This window comes from Watersipora subatra, chromosome 4 (assembly GCF_963576615.1).
Source record: "Watersipora subatra chromosome 4, tzWatSuba1.1, whole genome shotgun sequence".
In the NCBI taxonomy this organism is placed as follows: Eukaryota; Metazoa; Bryozoa; class Gymnolaemata; order Cheilostomatida; family Watersiporidae; genus Watersipora; species Watersipora subatra.
The window spans coordinates 29550279-29572104 of record NC_088711.1 but is presented as its reverse complement, the minus strand read 5'-3'; the positions used below and the strand labels follow the sequence as shown (position 1 = coordinate 29572104).

At 35.1% G+C, this 21826-nt stretch overlaps 1 protein-coding gene across 1 annotated transcript in view; it reads left to right on the top strand.

Moving 5' to 3' along the window:
• Window positions 1-3459: 3459 nt before the first annotated feature.
• The window catches only part of LOC137393657 (uncharacterized), a 32043-nt gene continuing 13676 nt past the window's right edge, over window positions 3460-21826 (top strand). Inside the window, exons 1-2 of the mRNA XM_068080296.1 lie at window positions 3460-3565; window positions 10878-11222. Coding sequence (XP_067936397.1) covers window positions 3478-3565; window positions 10878-11222 — 433 coding nt within the window. The 5' untranslated portion in view covers window positions 3460-3477. The remainder of the gene's footprint in view (window positions 3566-10877; window positions 11223-21826) is intronic.

Below are 21826 nucleotides of genomic sequence, written 5' to 3'. Positions count from 1 at the left end.
ATACCCTATTTTAATCATTGACAATGAGGTCATCTCTTTAGTGGAATTAGGAGACAGCTTGGGGCCATGAAGAGCAGAAAATATTAATGACATTTTTTGTAGACCGTTTTGGAGTTTTAAGTACTCCATGAAAACCTGCAAGTTTTGACAGTAACATAATATTGTTACTATCAAATAGACCAGAACAAACTTATCAATATCTGATCCTAAAATTTCTCAGAAAGCAGCCTGCCAAAGTAGTGTATGCAAGGATTGATTTAGGTAATGACAAGAGCGCACAGCTATTCACCGTGTCCTAATTATCCAGATGCATCAACTGATCAGGATAATGTTGGCAAGCAGAATTGTAGCTTACGAAGCACTTTATTCTTATTTATTTATGGTTATCCTTGTCATCAGTGTTACACATTTATTTGCCACAAGTAAAGAATGCTATTATGCATTGTTTTTTTTAATGTATAATAGCATTTAAAAAAATTTCTTGTTACCTATAAAAAAATTCACAATGCTGCAACTTCAAATTATCAATAACGGCAATTGTTGTAATAAAAACAAATTAAACCATTAACCTTTGAACTATATTGAGAAGCATAGATGCTTTATTTAGTACATGATGCCAACTGAACAAGCCATAAGTAAGTACAAGAGACAGCTAAATAACGAGACTGCAGAGGACATGCTGATCTGCATCTTATATGAATCATGAGGTGATAGAATTGTTGCATCTGTCTTTCGCCAATTCATTGTCAGTTGTGTGATTTATGACGCTCAGTGCAGCATGGTTCGATTTGTCAGATTTTCAAGGAATGCTTTTATACTGATTAGAAGAGATACTTTTGCCGATAATTTGTTGTAAATATTTATTTGAGAACACTGTTCTATTGCCAATATCGAGTGTCAATTTTTGCAGATATGATGAACTCAAGAGATATCAGCAGATTTGGTTAATCGACATCCAAAGCTAGCGAATTCGTGAGCTGAAGATCTTACACGGAGACAAGGAGTCAGCCTTTTAAAACTCATGCTACTGAATAGTCAATCAATGAGAACAAAATGGCACATTGTATGCTGTTCCTGACAGACTGCTGCGCCAACTCTGTTTTTAAATATAGTTTTAGCTTTAATACGAACTCAATGTGAGTGATAAAGTTCAGGTCTTTTTATCTTACACAGAATTTGGCCTTTACATTACATATAGATGGGTGGAGCTTTTACATTGCATATAGATGGGTGGAGCTTTTACATTGCATATAGATGGGTGAAGCTTTTACATTGCATATAGATGGGTGGAGCTTTCACATTGCATATAGATGGGTGAAGCTTTTACATTGCATATTATATAGATGAGTGGAGCTTTCACATTGCATATAGATGAGTGGAGCTTTTAAATTGCATATAGATGGGTGGAGCTTTCACATTGCATATAGATGAGTGGAGCTTTTACATTACATATCATATAGATGAGTGGAGCTTTCACATTGCATATAGATGAGTGGAACTTTTAAATTGCATATAGATGAGTGGAGCTTTCACATTGCATATAGATGGGTGAAGCTTCCACATTGCATATAGATGAGTGGAGCTTTTACATTACATATTATATAGATGAGTGGAGCTTTCACATTGCATATAGATGAGTGGAGCTTTTAAATTGCATATAGATGGGTGGAGCTTTCACATTGCATATAGATGGGTGAAGCTTTCACATTGCATATAGATGGGTGAAACTTTTACATTGCATATAGATGGGTGAAGCTTTTACATTACATATAGATGGGTGAAGCTTTTACATTGCATATAGATGGGTGAAGCTTTTACATTGCATATAGATGGGTGGAGCTTTCACATTGCATATAGATGGGTGAAGCTTTTACATTGCATATAGATGGGTGGAGCTTTTACATTGCATATAGATGGGTGAAGCTTTCACATCGCATATAGATGAGTGGAGCTTTCACATTGCGTATAGATGGGTGGAGCTTTGGCATTGCATATAGATGGGTGGAGCTTTCAATAGCTGAAAAAAACACAAATATGGCTGTTCCATAGAACACCAGTATTCCATTCCAAAAAACATCGGTATTCCATGAAACAGTAAAAATAATCACAGTCGATATCATGAGAGCATATAGCAGTGTATAGAACAACCATATGAGCTCAACGCTATGATTTCATCATCTGCTTCTCTCTATTACATGTTTTTTGCATCAAAAGGACAACATTAATAACCAAAACTTTTAGCCTGCGCTCCCAAAACTTTTAATTGGTGCTCTACTCAGCCAGTACAATCAACCTTCTGTCAGTAATTCTTACTCGCACAAAAAGGTAAATTTTGAGGAGAATGACATTTATACAGCTATGTGGAATATTTTCGGTTGGATTGCATTACAATTAGAATAGAAGGCATTAATTAATTTAATGTAACAAATTTAGGCATTTGGGATGACATTTCAGGCAAACCCAGGTCAGCGTGAACCATAGTTTTGCCACAATTACGTCACTATTCAGGGTCGATCAAGCACCATGGTTGCACTTTATATAATTCATTTGTATAGTCCTCGTTACACCGGACTGATTGCTCACATTGAAAGCCTTTACATAACTAGGTTCACCCATATTTAAATTACATGCACTCCACTTCTACTCTCTCCGTAAACACAAAACACAATTTCTTTCTCATTAAGAAAACTTTTTTGTCAGCAGATTCCTACTTCCTTTCGCATGCTGCTGCTGATGAATTTTGGAGCTGCAGAGTGTTCCTTTTGTTGCACAAGTTCCTACTCTCTTTCTGAGCATTTTAAATCTTTATTTCCTTTGAAACATCGGTTGTTTTAAAAAGGTATAGACTTTTCCACCATTATTTGCACTCTATACTCTACCTTTATATAGCTCAGACACACGACGTCAAAAACCTGAGCCGATGTCCTTGTCTTATTCCGTCTCTGACTATCAACTGCAATTCTGTTTACTTCATAAATTTGTTTTATGACTTCAGGCAGTCAACAAGCATTGTTCTTTCTATATGCATAGAGCAGTCTTCAATTTCAATCATAGATATATATATATATAGATGTCTATAATCGCTAATTGTTTTCCTAGCTTCAAGCACTAACACCACTTGAACATGATCAAAGTTTAGTTTACTCGTCACTATGTGTACAGTATTCAAAAGTATTCAGAAGAGAAGTTAAAGAAATGAGATTCTCAGACATTTCAAAAGTCACTCAACAATAAACAAACTTCTACAACGGAGTGAGTGACAGGCTGTGAAGGGCACCATGAGAGCACTAGCGCTCTCTATGACGTTGTGAAATAAATCTCTGGGCAGGCAATATCCTCATTGAGCCAATAGCTTGTCTAGTGACACTCTATAGAGCCAATCAGAAGTAAGGCAACAATAATTAATATCAGACATATGATAGAGCGAGACGTTGGAGTGCGCAGTTTGTTTCACACAGTACAACAAATAAGGGTAAAATGAAGACGCTGGCGATTGCTTCTGTTAGCCTATCATTACGCACACTGCTGTATTTATGGATTATCAATCTAGACTGCCCTGTTTTTGGTAGGCAATGAATCTATAACACTTCTGCTTCTGTATTCTGTATTTTCAACAATCACATGATGCTCTTAGTTTTAATGTGTTGCTGTTAATGGACGTAAGCCTGAATTGTTGCTATATCATAGACAGCGCTCATCACCTATCTACCTAATAGCCGTTCTTCTAGAATATTTTCTTGTACCATTTTTATTTAATCTTCCAGCAAATACGTACTGCGCCACTCTTTGACATCATGGAAGCATATCATTGGTTGCACAAACAGAACAAAAGTTCATGTAATAGTAGGTGTGTTTTATAATTAACATAATGTAAGTTTATTTACATGTAATATTTCTAATCCAGAAATATTTACATATAGTACTGCTGCTATAAAGTGCTGCAGCTATAAAGTACTGCTGCTATAAAGTACTGCTGCTATAAAGTACTGCTGCTATAAAGTACTGCTGCTGTCAAGACATTGAAATTAAAAGGTTCTGGCTTTAAAAATAACCTGTGAAAAACCTGTCCTTACTTTAATAGAAATACTCTTATGGCATCACTTCGGTGTTTGTGTTTTGGGTGCGTAGATATCATAGCGTTCAGATGTCAAGAGAAGGGCTTACTGAGTGGACACGCGCTGATCTATTGGATGTTTCTGATCTTTATTGAGCACTGCACGGCTTCATGTTCGCTGTTGAGTTCCAGCTATAACTTGCAGTCTTGGTGCTCCTTTGTGATGTTCGCTGTTGAGTTCCAGCTATAGCTTGCAGTCTTGGTGCTCCTTTGTGTCGATTCAGTATGTAGATCACTCGTAACTAAACAAAAATTCACCTCTAATCTTCAGCCATGGTAATTATTAAAATGAAGCGATGATCTACAATTACTCCGGTCTCATTCAAAAATCATATAAAGCATTCTTTAAATGTGATAAATTTCAGTTCTAGCTTCTGCGACTGACCAATTTGCTGCCGCGCTAGCTATATGCTGCTGTCGCGTTTTCAGTTGACATATATGTAGAGCAGGCAGCCTACTGAACAGTAAACATATATGTAGAGGAGGCAGCCTACTGAACAGTAGATATATATATATATGTAGAGGAGGCAGCCTACTGAACAGTAAACATATATGTAGAGGAGGCAGCCTACTAAACAGTAGACATATATGTAGAGGAGGCAGCCTACTCAACAGTAAACATATATGTAGAGGTGGCAGCCTACTGAACAGTAGACATATATGTAGAGCTGGCAGCCTACTGAACAGTAGACATATATGTAGAGCTGGCAGCCTACTGAAATCAGTATCCTAGAAGGAGAATTAAAAAAATAACTATTGGCGAGATATAATTTGTATTCTGGTGCAACTGCCGCCAGCTATAAACTATAATAAAAAATTTAATTCAAGCAATACAATTAATAGTAATTATAGAAGCCATTTGACTAGATAAGTGATTTGACGCACCAAACAGCTTTTGGCAATCGTCATCCAGCATAGATACGTGTATATGGGTGTACAGCTCTCAATACCGTACCTACATGTCTATGAGAAGGTGGCACACTCGATGCTGTCACTACATGTCTATGAGAAGGTGGCACACTCGATACTGTCACTACATGTCTATGAGAAGGTGGCACACTCGATAATGTCACTACATGTAGTAAACATTACATGTCTTGGTGGGAAGATAAGTTTTTAATAACACCATTTCATACACCCTGCTTACATATGAAACTGAACCTTGCTTAGATTGTAACATATTAGAAGGGAACGATATCGATTTAATGGAAGCATTTGATAATTTACATTACAAAGCAGTGCTGCCTTTTCTAGATACTAGTAACATATTTTACTAAGACATAGTTTGAAGGGCTGAGGTCAAGTGGGCCACTTGACCTCAGCCCTTGAAACAATCATAAAGACCTCATACCATCATCTATAGATTTGTGGGTAGTTTTATAATTAAATTGTTTTTTAACAGTAGAATAGTACGAATGGGGTAATTAATTTTGACGGGACATTTGACCAGCTTCCGAATAACTAGTTGATGATGCCTGCTGTCTTACGAGGAGTCTTAAAGACATCTGTAAACAGCAGTCTAGAGTGCAGTCTCATAAATGGCTGTTTACATGACAACTGTGCTAAGATTGTCATGTAAACACCTATTTCATCAGCAGCGACTAGAGTCTCCAGAGAGTTGAACCAAACCTAGGATCATTAGTGCCATTGCAGTTGGCTTAGTGCCATTGCAGTTGGCTTAGTGCCATTGCAGTTGGCTTAGTGCCATTGCAGTTGGCTCAGTGCCATTGGATTTTAATTTCTAGACACTAAATCACTATTTAAATTTGCAATATTATTAAGTTACCAACTTTTAAAACATGTTTGTTCGATTCACTCAACAGTTCCCGTTTTTTATTTTTTCATTTTGTTTCTTCCTTCAGGCATTTAACTCAAAACATCCTTTTCGTTGATTAAATGCCACTGAAAGGTTCTACATACATATATGATTACAATGAAAGGTTCTACTTACATACGTGATTAAAATGAAAGGTTCTACATACATATATGATTAAAATGAAAGGTTCTACTTACATACGGGATTAAAATGAAAGGTTCTACATACATATATGATTAAAATGAAAGGTTCTACATACATATATGATTAAAATGAAAGGTTCTACTTACATACGGGATTAAAATGAAAGGTTATACATACATATATGATTAAAATGAAAGGTTCTACATACATATATGATTAAAATGAAAGGTTCTACATACATATATGATTAAAGTGAAAGGTTCTACATACATATATGATTAAAATGAAAGGTTCTACATACATATATGATTAAAATGAAAGGTTCTACATACATATATGATTAAAATGAAAGGTTCTACTTACATACGGGATTAAAATGAAAGGTTATACATACATATATGATTAAAATGAAAGGTTCTACATACATATATGATTAAAATGAAAGGTTCTACATACATATATGATTAAAGTGAAAGGTTCTACATACATATATGATTAAAATGAAAGGTTCTACATACATACATGATTAAAATGAAAGGTTCTACATACATATATGATTAAAATGAAAGGTTCTACATACATATATGATTAAAATGAAAGGTTCTACATACATATATGATTAAAATGAAAGGTTCTACATACATATATGATTAAAATGAAAGGTTCTACTTACATACGGGATTAAAATGAAAGGTTATACATACATATATGATTAAAATGAAAGGTTCTACATACATATATGATTAAAATGAAAGGTTCTACATACATATATGATTAAAGTGAAAGGTTCTACATACATATATGATTAAAATGAAAGGTTCTACATACATACATGATTAAAATGAAAGGTTCTACATATATACGTGATTATAGTGAAAGTTTCTACATACATACATTATTGAAATAAAAAAAGAAATGAAGAAACAATGTGAATATTGCAATAGTTAATATTATGTTGTCCAATCAAATAAGAACTAAAGCTTTGTCTAGTCCAGCACGCCTGAGAATGGCAAATTATTCAGTTTCAAACATTTAGGCGATTTTGTCTGCTTCCTTCAATTGGAGTTTTTGCCATTAGAAGCGTCAACTCCGTTGTCAAGTAGCCATCCTTCAAAGTCCTTGTATTAAATGTTTGACTTTAGGTAAACGTATAATCGTAGACCATACGTGTACCTAAACATTAATACCTTCGATTAATACAAGTATGTAGATAAGCGTACTAAATATTCTAACATATTTTGGAACAAGAAACTTTGGTTATAATAAAAGCTAATAATTGTATGCTGCTGATCATGATGTACCACACACGATAACCAGCTACTATATTTGCAATGGCCTTGTAATATGTAAATCATTAAATTCATGAAATATGATATGACTAAAATGAGTTGAACAAAGATTTTATTGCTTTTGTATTCCACAAATGAAGAAGTCATTTTTGCCCTTAAACATTATTAGCCATCTAATCATGTCTAATATAACTCTGAGTCACTCTGAACAACTATACTTTGTACATTGGCTATGTTTTGTTTGTCTCCTACTAATATATCATATTATTTGTATTATTAAAATCGATATCTCTGCATATTGATAAATGTACGTGCCCAGATATATTGTAAATGCTCATATTATCACATGTTTGTAACAGTTTGACACTAAGACACGAGGGAGCTATGATTATTACATTATTTATTTTATATATCCATATACTAGTATCCTGGCAGTTCGATTTTCCTGTGTAATAACTATGTCTACAAATATTCTGGATTGTAGCAAGGTGATGGAGTGGTGCAGCGGTTAGTGTACTGTCTGCAAAATGAAATACTTGAGTTTAATTTCCATGCAAGACAATTTCTTTTCCTAAAGCTCTTAACTTGGCTTCAGACACACGAAAGGAGAGTCCGACACACCTCTTTTTATTGTAAACATTAATATGATAGCACGTGTCACACTCTTCACTCAGTTACATTTTAAGATAAAAAATGATTAAAATCCAGATTTGAACTTCCAGTATTCACATTCTACCACCAGCACACGACACCTGGCACGCGGCACTTGACTCTGCCGAAGTACTAGCGCATGTGCTAGAATTTTACAAAAGCAATGTTGTGACTTATACTATGCTAGCCCAGCATCTACCCATTTATTGAATTGTCAGAAGGTCATTATGTTTCTTTCTGATACTGTTTCACTCGAAGATTTGATATGAAAATACTTAATTAAATAAGAACCATTTATACCTTGAGTTATTTTTACTTGGCCTAACAGCAATCTCGTCACATATTATCACTGTGTAAATACTTGGCCTAACAGCAATCTCGTCACATATTATCACTGTGTAAATACTTGGCCTAACAGCAATCTCGTCACATATTATCACTGTGTAAATACTTGGCCTAACAGCAATCTCGTCACATATTATCATTGTGTAAATACTTGGCATAACAGCAATCTCGTCACATATTATCACTGTGTAAATACTTGGCCTAACAGCAATCTCGTCACATATTATCACTGTGTAAATACTTGGCCTAACAGCAATCTCGTCACATATTATCACTGTGTAAATACTTGGCCTAACAGCAATCTCGTCACATATTATCATTGTGTAAATACTTGGCCTAACAGCAATCTCGTCACATATTATCACTGTGTAAACTGCAGACATGTCTATGAGCAGTTTCTTCAACTGTATAAAAATAGATAACTAGGTTTGGAAAGTTGTTACAATGTCCAATAAGCGTGTATTTTTTATAAGAAAGACTTATTTACCTTTTCTTCAGAAGAAATATAACCAAAAATTTCAGTTGCCAGTAACTTTTCATTTGAATTTTGGGAGAGGAAGCTATAAAAGCAGCGTATGGTAGAAGGCTATATTGAGAGCCAAGGGTAGGTGTCTGTGGAAGAAGCCTGTCGGAGGTGTCTGTGGTCGAAGCCTGTAAGGGGCGTCTGTGGTAGAAGCCTGTCGGAGGCGTCTGTGGTAGAAGCCTGTCGGAGGTATCTGTGGTAGAAGCCTGTCGGAGGTGTCTGTGGTAGAAGCCTGTCAGAGGTGTTTGTGGTAGAAGCCTGTGGGAGGCGCCTGTGGTAGAAGCCTGTGGGAGGCGTCTGTAGTAGAAGCCTGTCGGAGGTGTCTGTGGTAGAAGCCTGTGGGAGGCGTCTGTGGAAGGAACCTGTCGGAGGTGTCTGTGGAAGGAACCTGTCAGAGGCGTCTGTGGTAGAAGCCTGTTGGAGGTATCTGTGGTAGAAGCCTGTTGGAGGTGTCTGTGGTAGAAGTCTGTGGGAGGTGTCTGTGGTAGAAGCCTGTGGGAGGTGTCTGTGGTAGAAGCCTGTGGGAGGTGTCTGTGGTAGAAGCCTGTCGGAGGCGTCTGTGGAAGGAACCTGTCGGAGGCGTCTGTGGAAGGAAGAGAGTAACATAAAGAGAGTAAAACCAGTATCTGTTTCAGCAGTTTCGTGTTAACCTCTAATTCATTTTTGTACAGTTTGATCTCTGTCACAGTGATAATTGGCGGAATGTTGAGCTGCAGTTTTTGAAATTACAAAAACTTACAAATTTCTTGTAATCTTGCTGAAGCAATTGGTAGATGATGAAATAGATACAAATACATGATAATGCTGAGCAAACAAAAAGAAGTTGAACAGGCAAGAAAAGCCATAAGTGATACTGAACTGGAGTGGTTTGAGGTGTAGAATTTATGTATTCTGGTTGGGATTTTACCACCAGCTTCTGAGGAATTTTATCTCTGTACCATGTATTCTACATCTTTTTAACAATCTTAAAGCACCATGAGCTAACAATCAATGTGCAGAGTATTTTTGTGTTGCCGCTAGCAACTAGCCGCTAGCAGGTGAATGCAAGTGCTAGCAGGTAAATGCAAGGTAATCATGTCATATTAGCTAGTTCTATAGTTTTCACTATCAACAGAGCTTTATAAATAGAGTGAAAGGAAGTTGCTAATGACAAGTGTGCTACTTGGCATATCTGAATAGGTTTTTCGTCACTGTCATCCCTTGCTATATATGTCAAGCATTTGATTATTAACTTGCATAGAGTAGATCTTTCTGGTGCGACGAGTAAGGTTTTTTGATCTATGACAAGGTCTATTTATTGAGAGATAAAAACTATCTTTATCTATCTTGCTTTTTGTTCATTACGATCAAAACCAAAACTTATAGCCTTAGAGATAGTCATTAGACATATAGACATAGACATATAGACATAGTCACAGCATTAAACATATTCCACAATGAATGAGCTGTCATAACAGCTTAAAACACTACAAATATAGGGCTGGTTACGACTGTTCAACAAACCTCGCCTTGCAGCTCACGGCTATATTAAAAAAGGAGCTAAGAGCTGAAAAGTCAAGGTTAAAATTAGTGATCGAAAGTTAGTAGGCAAATTCAATGTCTTACAATGTTTGAAATGAATAGCCTACCTTCATTATTGTAAAGGTTATAAAATATGATATACGTAATAATATAATAATAATCTTTACTATAATAAGAGCTGTGTCCGCCCGTTTGACGTCTGTCTAAAGCTAAGAAGCTAAGGCTAAGAGCGTTATGAAAATGATTGCACCGCCTGTGCCACTCGACAACTTGCGCCACATCTAAGAATAATTATGCACATAGTTATACATATATATAGTTACACCTGATGATCTCTCACGGCGCACGAGACTGTCAGCATACTAGCATAACATAATAATATAATAATAATAATATAACATAATAATATAACATAATATTATGCAATCGTTAAAGCCCTCTCTATTACTAAGTTTTCTCTTGTCTACTTGACAGGCCTCAGAGACTCGGTTCTGATGACAGAACAATTTGGTGCCAGGATTTTTTATCTTCGCTACAGACCTGTGAAGTACAGTTGGGAGGAGGCTCAAACAGCATGCACAGAAAAAGACTCATTCGTCGCCCGCTTCCCAATACCGCAGGCAGTTCTCAATAGTTTCGCTGACTCTGACGTATTTCAAGTTTGGATTAGTAATGAGGCTGGACAGTGCCGGACAGTGAAGGAGGAGTGCAGCCAGCAAGTGCAGTCGTCGTTTGGAAATTTGCGCTGCATTCAGAAACAATGGGTATCTATTCACATGGACTGCTCTGGAGCACTCCGCAACGTAATCTGTGAAGCAGGTCTGTCTTTATATATACTGTATTGGAAACCCTTTGTTAATTTTAATTAATGTTTACCAAAAATACTAATAGATATAATCATGATGTAAAAATATACGATTTAAATTTTCTTTTAATAGTTAAAATATTGAAGAAATTTTTTAATCAAATTTTTACCTATACCGCTCTCTTATCAACATTTTCAGCATTACCAAAATCTTACCATTTTTACTTGTGAATGGACGAGACGGACCTAAATTTAACTGAATCACCGTAAACATCATCAGAGCAAATTATTTTGGTGCATAAAATCTGTCACAAGTTTCAAATGTTATTTCCTAAAATTCTCCAGACATTCCTTCCTATTGCAATAGTTTCATATGTTTTTGTTTCACTCGACCTGTGTTGAAATGTAAAGGGCTTACAGCATACTACTTACAGCATACCACGGTGTTCAAAGCGTCAGCTGATGAAATATAGGTCAGAGCTTACAGCATACCACAGTGTTCAAAGCGTCAGCTGATGAAATATAGGTCAGAGCTGGCAGCATTTCTGGCAGCATCTCTGGCAGATTGGTTAGACAAACCAACTTTTTATTTCATCATGCCGACTATTCTGTCTTATGTTTATTTTACAGATCAAAACAATGGCCGTCATTTATGAAACCTGCCAAATGTTTGTTTTTTTTATTTATTGTCTGTTTTAGCTTGTCACTACATTAAAGAAAGGCTATCAAATTCTAGCTGAATTCTTAAAAAGTCAGTTATATCCATGATTTACTATTAGCTAAGCCAGTATAATAAGGAACCAGAAAGAACAAATTGAATACAGCCCTGTGTTTTATTATGGCCATAGCACACCATACGCAGTTCTCCTTTCAGCATATTCTGATTCGAGCCTCTATAGCAGTAGCTATATTTTTAGTATAATAGATCATTCTGCATACTATCTGAACACACGTGCAATACTTCATTTTTATGCAATCTACAAATTCCTCTCATAATTGTTACAGGTGCATAATTTATTGTTCTGACACTATATTAGCGCTATTAGCTGTATGCTTCATTACCACAGGATGAATATTAAGATACTATGGAAAGGATTTATTAGTAATAACTGCCTCAGTAAGAACAACAATATGTAAAACACTCAGCCCAGACAACATAACTATTTGCAGGTTTTTCGCTATGACACTGAGCAAGCAAGTAAGCCATTACAATTCTATGAATTCAATGATTTTTAAAACAGACACTGCGAGCCAAGTCACCGGTACTAGGATTGTCTTCCTTATAACTATGCTTGCAGAATACACGCTACTTAAACATAAACAGTTTTTGAATTTGGCTAATTAAAATTACTTTATTAAAATTACTTTATTAAAATTATTTGTCCCCATAAACTGAAGTCAAGTTGCTTTAGCAAATATACAATTTATGAGCAAGATTCACTCTATTGTTTACTCTATTGTTTACTCTAACCTAAATTCTATGTCTATGGAGGCGTAACAAATTAATAGTCGCAAAATTTACGATTGTCAAATGCATCCTTTTCGACACTGGAGCAAAATCCTTGTTTACCTCAGTTATTTACCAGTCACAACAAAATAGATGTATTTTGTTGTGACTGATCTATTAATTTCTTTATCTGTTATGATTGGTCAGCTGATCCCTCAGTTTGCGATGATTGGCATCAACCATTTGTGATCATCAACCCTTTCATTTGAATAGAGATTTTTTAAGAGTAGGTCAAACCTTTTTAGGTTATAAAGTTAATTTGAATTCTTGCAGAACTTGAAAACATTAACAACTAAATGGGTGGAACAGGTTTAATATTTATTTGTGTAGCCATATATTACTGAGTAGCCAGAGCTGACATTTTCTTTTCAATAATCAAGACTACTTTTGAGTCTCACAGAGTTGCTAACTGCCTACTGCTGGCTACCTGAGTTCAATCACTGCAATTATCTGACAAAGTAGACATGACTTCTTAAACCGATATTCCTTGATTGGTTTCATATTTAAAATCTCAATTCTGTTCAGACTTTTTACGATTTTATTTCTATTTAAAATTTTCATCAAATGTTCATAAATTTAGATGCACCACATGATATTTCATACTTTGGTCTCATCGTTTACTGGAGCCTTTTTTGACATCTCATCGGTCCTTATTATCTTAATTAGCATTCTTAAACAGTCAAGATGAGACAATTTATACAAGTAGTAGTAGTAGTAGTAGTAGTAGTAGTAGTAGTAGTAGTAGTAGTAGTAGTAGTAGTAGTAGTAGTAGTAGTAGTAGTGGTAGTGGTAGTAGTAGTAGTAGTAGTAGTAGTAGTAGTAGTAGTAGTAGTAGTAGTAGTAGTAGTAGTAGTAGTAGTAGTAGACTAGAGGGTTTCTTGAGATACTCAATTTTAAAAACCAGTCAAATGCTTACCGACTACGCAAAGGCAATAATCGCTATCTAAGGAAATCACCGTATAAAACACATTTTAACTGTAAGCTGACTTTTAGGTATATGGCTTGAGCTAGTTTGACTTGAAAATAAAGCCTATTATATAACTGATTTGATAAAGTCAGCCAGCTGACACCAGCATGTGATATGCTTGCGAACTATCAACTGTGTAACAAACACTGTGGTTCACCAGCAACTGTCTGCGGCTGGTCATAGGGTCAGCATATCTACCCAAGAACCTGCATGGCTACTGTTGCACACACACCCTTTGTTAAACTGTTTAAAGACAGTTGAATTTACTGAAGGTAGAACATTTTTAATAAATAAAATATTTCACAATAGTCGTAGAAACTTGGTTACACATATGTTTTTATTAAAGGATGTAAAAAATTGCAAACCTCAAGCAAAAGCAGAAAATGCTTTTCAGATGACATAGATTTATAACACGACTTATAACATATAATATAACATAAAACATATGACTTATAACATATAATATAACATAAAACATATTACTTATAACCTATAATATAACATAAAACATATTACTTATAACCTATAATATAACATAAAACATATGACTTATAACATATAATATAACATAAAACATATGACTTATAACATATAATATAACATAAAACATATTACTTATAACCTATAATATAACATAAAACATATTACTTATAACCTATAATATAACATAAAACATATGACTTATAACATATAATATAACATAAAATATTAAAATCTCAAATGATAGAAATACGGATACTTACAGATAAAATCTACTAAAACTTTGTGCAAGTTCATCTTTAAACCAAAACAAACCACAACATAACATATTATTATTATTAATATTAAAATAAAATTAATTAGAGGTTTTATATAATTGACTTTAAAGTGACGAGTATGCTAGCCAATCATCGATCGGGCTAATAATTTAGAAAAAGCCCTTATTATACTTGACTGACTACAACTGTTTTGAACTTGTTTAATTTGTGTACGAAAACATTCAGACGAAAACAAGTGACACTCCATGTTTTCACGCAAAAGAAGCTAACACGCGTTGATAACGTATTTGCGTGTGTAACATCAATCGGCGGTATAAATCAGTTGATCTGCTCATTTGCGAAATTAACTGTCAGTCACATAAATCAGCCAAACAGATTATCGGCTAGTCTACATGCAGCTTTGAATAAACTTAGTGAACTTTTAGAGAAAAATCGCAAAATGGGAAAGAAAGAGTATAATGTAATATTGTTAGCCAGACCATGTTTTTCCTTCTCATTTATAGCATGTAAATCTTATTGAGATTTTAAAACGGTCAATAGACAAGCTTCTTACAATAGGACAACCAATGGACAAGCCTGTTTTACAATTTCCCTTTTACTTGCTAATGCTTGGGTCACACGGCTTAATAATGAAGACTCCAACCATTTCTGTTTAACCTATTCAGCTACGTTTGGCTCATTTTATTTCAGCCAGTTAAGATCTGTATTCTGATACTAGCCATGTACGCCATCTAGCTCATAGAATGTCCTTTTCTTAGCGCATAGACTCATTTCCCTTTTTTGCAATTTGATTATCGCTTCTCTTAGGCTATAATCAAGTTGTAGCAGAGCTACATCATCTCCATAATGTAAGCACCTAAAAGCGCAGTCTTCTCTGAATTGTTAATGAGATTTGAGATGAAACAGTCTTCTCAGTTGACAGCGATGATGGTCTGTTTACAAGTCCATAGCTCTCTTTAAAGATAAACAGGGTGTCCTATAGCCTGCCATCTTCTCCAGTCCTTCATTAGTGACCCTCATTGATTTTTGCAAATATCGCCTGCAAGCATCGCCTGCATAAATATCTACGAAATGTTGCCAACTCAAAAATCAATACTGTAGGCCGTGATTGAAATAAATTATTGCTTTTTTCTAATAATTTGATTACTTTATAAAAAAAACTTTGTTCTAGTTTGTTTAGCGCTAGTATCAGAGCATTGCGCAATGTTGATCAACAGGATGTGTTTGATTTTAGCGATTGTAAAATCAAATAGCATCCTGACCGATTCATTCGCTATCTGGAATATTTAGTCAACTTTTGAGTTTCATGAACAAAACAAATTATGCTGACGCAAATTGAGCTTGCTGACTTTGTGTCATAGAAACAAGAATGTCATGATTAATCATCCCAAGGAGCCATCAAATAATTGTCAAGTTAAGAATATAGTCAAACCTCTTGTTACAACAACCTCAGCGTATCATTTTCCAACATGCAACGTAAAACTCAAGTTAATATTCACGCTAAATACCCTACGTAATTTTCGACAAACTGCATTCAAAGTCTCTCTTACTTTTGTAAATGTAAGTGACAAGGTTGATGCAGTTTAAAGAGAATATGTAAAAATATAAAAATGATTCAAGATGTACAAGTTAAGTTAGTTTTAATCTCACCTAGTCTAACTTACAGTAAGTTACACTGTGTATCTCTCTCACTCACCTTCCCTTTGAACTTACGCTCTGCTCTTCTATTCACTTACCTTTAAGGTAAGTGAATAGAAACAGTCAGAAAGTTAACAGTAAAAGCCCCTTTGTACTGACTTAATAAATCTAGTTACATTTTATCTAGTTTTTTACGGTTTTATACATAATTTTATATAATACGTTAGTTTCAAATGTATAATTATTATCTCTAGTCTCTATTGAGAAACAGATTAAACAAATTACGATGTACTCTTAAAGGCGATGGTAGTAGTAAGATAAAAGGCGGAGATCAGAACTATTTAAAATCCTATATAAAAGTTTGGTTTTATACAAACATTAGGTTTGGTACACATCTGTAAAACTAAATATGTTAATAAGATGCAATGATGAAAAGTTTACTGTATGTGCAGGAGTCGTTTAAAATAGATCATTAATTTAAAACCAGCTAGTTTTAGTTTTAGTGAACATTTGGGCTGTTTTAGTGAACATTGGGCTGTTTTAGTGAACATTGGGCTGTTTTAGTGAACATTTGGGCTGTTTTAGTGAACATTTGGGCTGTTTTAGTGAACATTTGGGCTGTTTTAGTGAACATTGGGCTGTTTTAGTGAACATTGGGCTACTGAGTATTTAGCTGTTCAAAAATTTTATACTAATGATGTCCAATAATGGTTTCTACAAATTAAAATATTTTGGCAAAGGTGGAGTTCATCACTCTTTTTCAAGTCCTCTGAAGAAAAAGGTGCGAAATACGTTAAGGGTATAATGTGGCTTAGAGGGTATAAAATGGCTTCCTTTAAAAATGTGTCAGTAGAAAGTCTTTTGCTACTTACTTCAAAGTTGCATATAGACATAACATAGCTTGTAGAGTGGCATATAGACATAACATGGCTTGTAGAGTGGCATATAGACATAACATTGCTTGCAGAGTGGCATATAGACATAACATAGCTTGTAGAGTGGCATATAGACATAACATAGCTTGTAGAGTGGCATATAGACATAACATTGCTTGTAGAGTGGCATATAGACATAACATGGCTTGTAGAGTGGCATATAGACATAACATAGCTTGTAGAGTGGCATATAGACATAACATGGCTTGTAGAGTGGCATATAGACATAACATGGCTTGTAGAGTGGCATATAGACATAACATAGCTTGTAGAGTGGCATATAGACATAACATAGCTTGTAGAGTGGCATATAGACATAACATGGCTTGTAGAGTGGCATATAGACATAACATTGCTTGTAGAGTGGCATATAGACATAACATGGCTTGTAGAGTGGCATATAGACATAACATTGCTTGTAGAGTGGCATATAGACATAACATGGCTTGTAGAGTGGCATATAGACATAACATAGCTTGTAGAGTGGCATATAGACATAACATGGCTTGTAGAGTGGCATATAGACATAACATGGCTTGTAGAGTGGCATATAGACATAACATAGCTTGTAGAGTGGCATATAGACATAACATAGCTTGTAGAGTGGCATATAGACATAACATGGCTTGTAGAGTGGCATATAGACATAACATTGCTTGTAGAGTGGCATATAGACATAACATGGCTTGTAGAGTGGCATATAGACATAACATAGCTTGTAGAGTGGCATATAGACATAACATGGCTTGTAGAGTGGCATATAGACATTACATTGCTTGTAGAGTGGCATATAGACATAACATGGCTTGTAGAGTGGCATATAGACATAACATTGCTTGTAGAGTGGCATATAGACATAACATGGCTTGTAGAGTGGCATATAGACATAACATTGCTTGTAGAGTGGCATATAGACATAACATGGCTTGTAGAGTGGCATATAGACATAAAATAGCTTGTAGAGTGGCATATAGACATAACATGGCTTGAAGAGTGGCATATAGACATAACATTGCTTGTAGAGTGGCATATAGACATAACATGGCTTGTAGAGTGGCATATAGACATAACATAGCTTGTAGAGAGGCATATAGACATAACATGGCTTGTAGAGTGGCATGTCAGGGATGACAAAGTATCGGTAAAACACTCTTCGCAAATTACCAACCTTATAGGGAGTAAACTTTTATATATTAAGGAGACAATTGATGTAATTTTAACATTTTTTAGGGTTAGCACCATTTCTTGGGGGTGGGAGTTCCAAGCTATCTAGTAAGTGGAAGCATAACATGACAACTAGAGGTACCCAGGGCAGTATCACAGCTTTAGCTTATCTCTCAGTTTAGTCGGCTGCCTTCATTCATCATCAATTTTTTGTAGTCTTTTTGGATCACTGGAGCACTAGTTTGCAAAAACATTTAATCTATTATGTTGTCAATTTGTTTTTATTAAAAGCACTGATAGCGATTACAAGCAGTAATGCTTCTGACCGGAAGGCTATCAAATGATTGGTGCAATACTAGTGCAATAATGAACTGAGTGCCTAAAGAAGGAACGCACACAAGCCTATGAACATGTGCAAGTCTATGAACATGTACAAGTCTATGAGATTGTACCAGTCCATGAACATGTACAAGTCTATGAACATGTGCAAGTCAATGAACATGTACAAGTCAATGAACATGTACAAGTCTATGAGAATGTCCAAGTCAATGAACAGGTACAAGTCTATGAACATGTACAAGTCTATGAGAATGTACAAGTCAATGAACATGTACAAGTCTATGAGCATGTACAAGTCTATGAACATGTACAAGTTTATGAGCATGTACAAGTCTATGAGCATGTACAAGTCTATGAACATGTACGAGTCTATGAACATGTACAAGTCAATGAGTATGTGCAAGTCTATGAACATGTACGAGTCTATGAACATGTACAAGCCTTGAACATGTAAAGGTCTATGAGATTGTACAAGTCTATGAACATGTACAAGTCTATGAACATGTACAAGTCTATGAACATGTAAAGGTCTATGAGATTGTACAAGTCTATGAGTATGTGCAAGTCTATAAACATGTACAAGTCTATGTCCATGTACAAGTCTATGAGATTGTACAAATCTATGAATATGTGCAAGTCTATGACCATGTACAAGTCTATGTCCATGTACAAGTCTATGAACATGTACAAGTCTATGAGTATGTGCAAGTCTATGAACATGTACAAGTCTATGAGTATGTGCAAGTCTATGAACATGTACAAGTCTATGAACATGTACAAGTCAATGACCATGTACAAGTCTATGACCATGTACAAGTCTATGAACATGTTCAAGTCCATAAACTAATAAGTATATGGGCATACGCAGGTCTATGAGCAGATACAAGACTATGAGCATACACTGGTCTTTGATTAAGTCTATGGACATTCGCAAGTCAATTAATAAGTCTACAAGCATACTCAAGGCTATAATTAGGTCTATGAACATACATAGGTCAATGAATAATGATATAAACACGCATTACGTCTTGTTTAGTTTGTTTCACTGCTCAACAACTTCATGATGACTCCAAGTGACTAAATACATAAAATAGTAGCATAAAATAATGTACTATAAAAGCTATGAAAAAATTAAATTTAACAGCTATGTTCCAAAAAATTAAACAAATAAAGAAATTACAAATAAAAAAGTTGTTTATTACCACAACGCCGTAGCTTTAAAAAAGGGCGGAACAAAAAACAGATGGTGTGTACGTCAAGGCTGTAAAAAATGGACAAAGCTAGGCTGAGTTGAACAAACTAACATATAATTAACATCCCTTACTGTAAAACCTCAAATTGAACGCCACCTCCATTTGAACGCCACCTCTACTTGACTGCCACTATGGAAAAAGGGTTGAAAAATAGAGCACCACCCTCTATTTGAATGCCATCTCTATTTGAATGCCACTTTGACAATCTTTGATCTTTATGAACCCATAATATCAAGGGATCAGATGAAAAGTGTCTACAAAGTCGTATTAATAATGAATCATTTACATTAATAACAATCAATTCTCTTGTTGTCCAACTCCAAAGCTTCTCACTTTTGTTTCATTAAAACTTTGAAAGCAACACCATAGAAATAATTAATAACTGTTTCAGGATAATAGGAGTTCCTTGTTTAACACGTTCTTAACACTTCAAAGTGCTGTATGCCTATAAAAAAACGGTTTACATTTACGATGGTGCAAAGGCTACGTTTAGCGAGCAAAACTTTTACGCCTTGCATTTGTGCTAAATGCAAAGCGTAAAAGTTTGCTCTGCTAAAAAAACTGTCTCGACGCTAATACCAACTAGTTATGCAGTGCAGAAAAAGAGTTGACGTCACACCACATTGTGGGAGGTAATGGACAACCATAAAATGTTCGTTCTATCAAAAGCAACAATCAGAACGCTGCTATCCGATCAAACGATGCAATTATTAAGTATGATTTGTTTATGTCACTTTTTCATGAACATTTATTTATAGCATTTGATAGGTTATCATTATATAACTGACAAACTTACAAATTTATAGCATATAATTTGATAGCATCATTGAGGCAATTTGATCTTACAGGTGATCGACCATTTTAACACCTCTTCTATTGCACATAAAAAGATAGTTTTTGATGCAAACTGTAGCAAACATGTCAATGAGTCCAATGAGATTTTATGCAACTTCAGTAAATCTATATACACGCATATACATTTTTCAAAGTTTGTGTCTTTGCATGTCCAGCTGTAAATATTCAAATCTTGGATTAAGAATGAGATTTGATCTCAGACCCTCCCATTCACCAGTCCAATGCCTTACCAATTCAGCCACACGAGCTTGTTGGACTCCTTAGGTGATATATGCCACTATATGGGAGCAAATACACTACCATGCTCCGTTACTACGCAATGTGACGGCGCAACGTTGGGTAACCAGAGGATAGCGTGATTTTACGCGTGCTAAAACACTAGAGCAAGTAGTTAGCTCTTATTAGTAAGCTTACTCAAATTATTCATTGACATTGTGCCAGGCTAATAGCAAGTGGCAGGCAACTACATTACTCCTCATTGTTTATAAGCTGATTTTTAATACCCGGCCAACCCTGGACATCCAGCTAGCAATGGCAAATGTTGTTATATGTTAAATACAAATAAATTTTCTGTCCAAAAAATTTTTTATTGCCTGGGCAACGCTGAGTAGTGCAGCTAGTATACATATAAAATAAAAATATGTCTTCAGATTTAGAATGAAATAAAATTTGAATGCTCCAACAAACTGCAAAACAGAACACAGGCTATAATATCATGGTAGGTTTATTGCAAAGGATAACAACTGGTAGAGATATTTCTCGGTTTCTCAATTTATATTTAGTAAGAGATCTTTGATAAGTTGGAGGTAAGTTTGCAGATTTATTGCATCCAAATGACTTAATATGAGTTAATAAGACTTAATATCCAAATGACTCCACTGAAAGAGGAGGGTTATATAGACGAGCCATTTGAAAAATACAATGTCAGCCTCTATTTGAATGCCGCCTCCAATTGTCCGCCACTATATAGGAAGGATTGAAAAATAGAGCGCCATGGCGTTCAATTAGAAGTTTTACGGTATATATACTTTTTCTTAGATTTGATAATTTTTAAAAGTTGATTATTTATTTATTACAGCCAGTCTCTCCTCTCCACTTGTACCAGCTTTAAGCTTTTTTTCAGTATCACATTAATTTTATTGTTCGTAATAACCATTAAATGGTTTAAAAGATTTAAAAAAATTTATCTAAAGAAGTTGGCG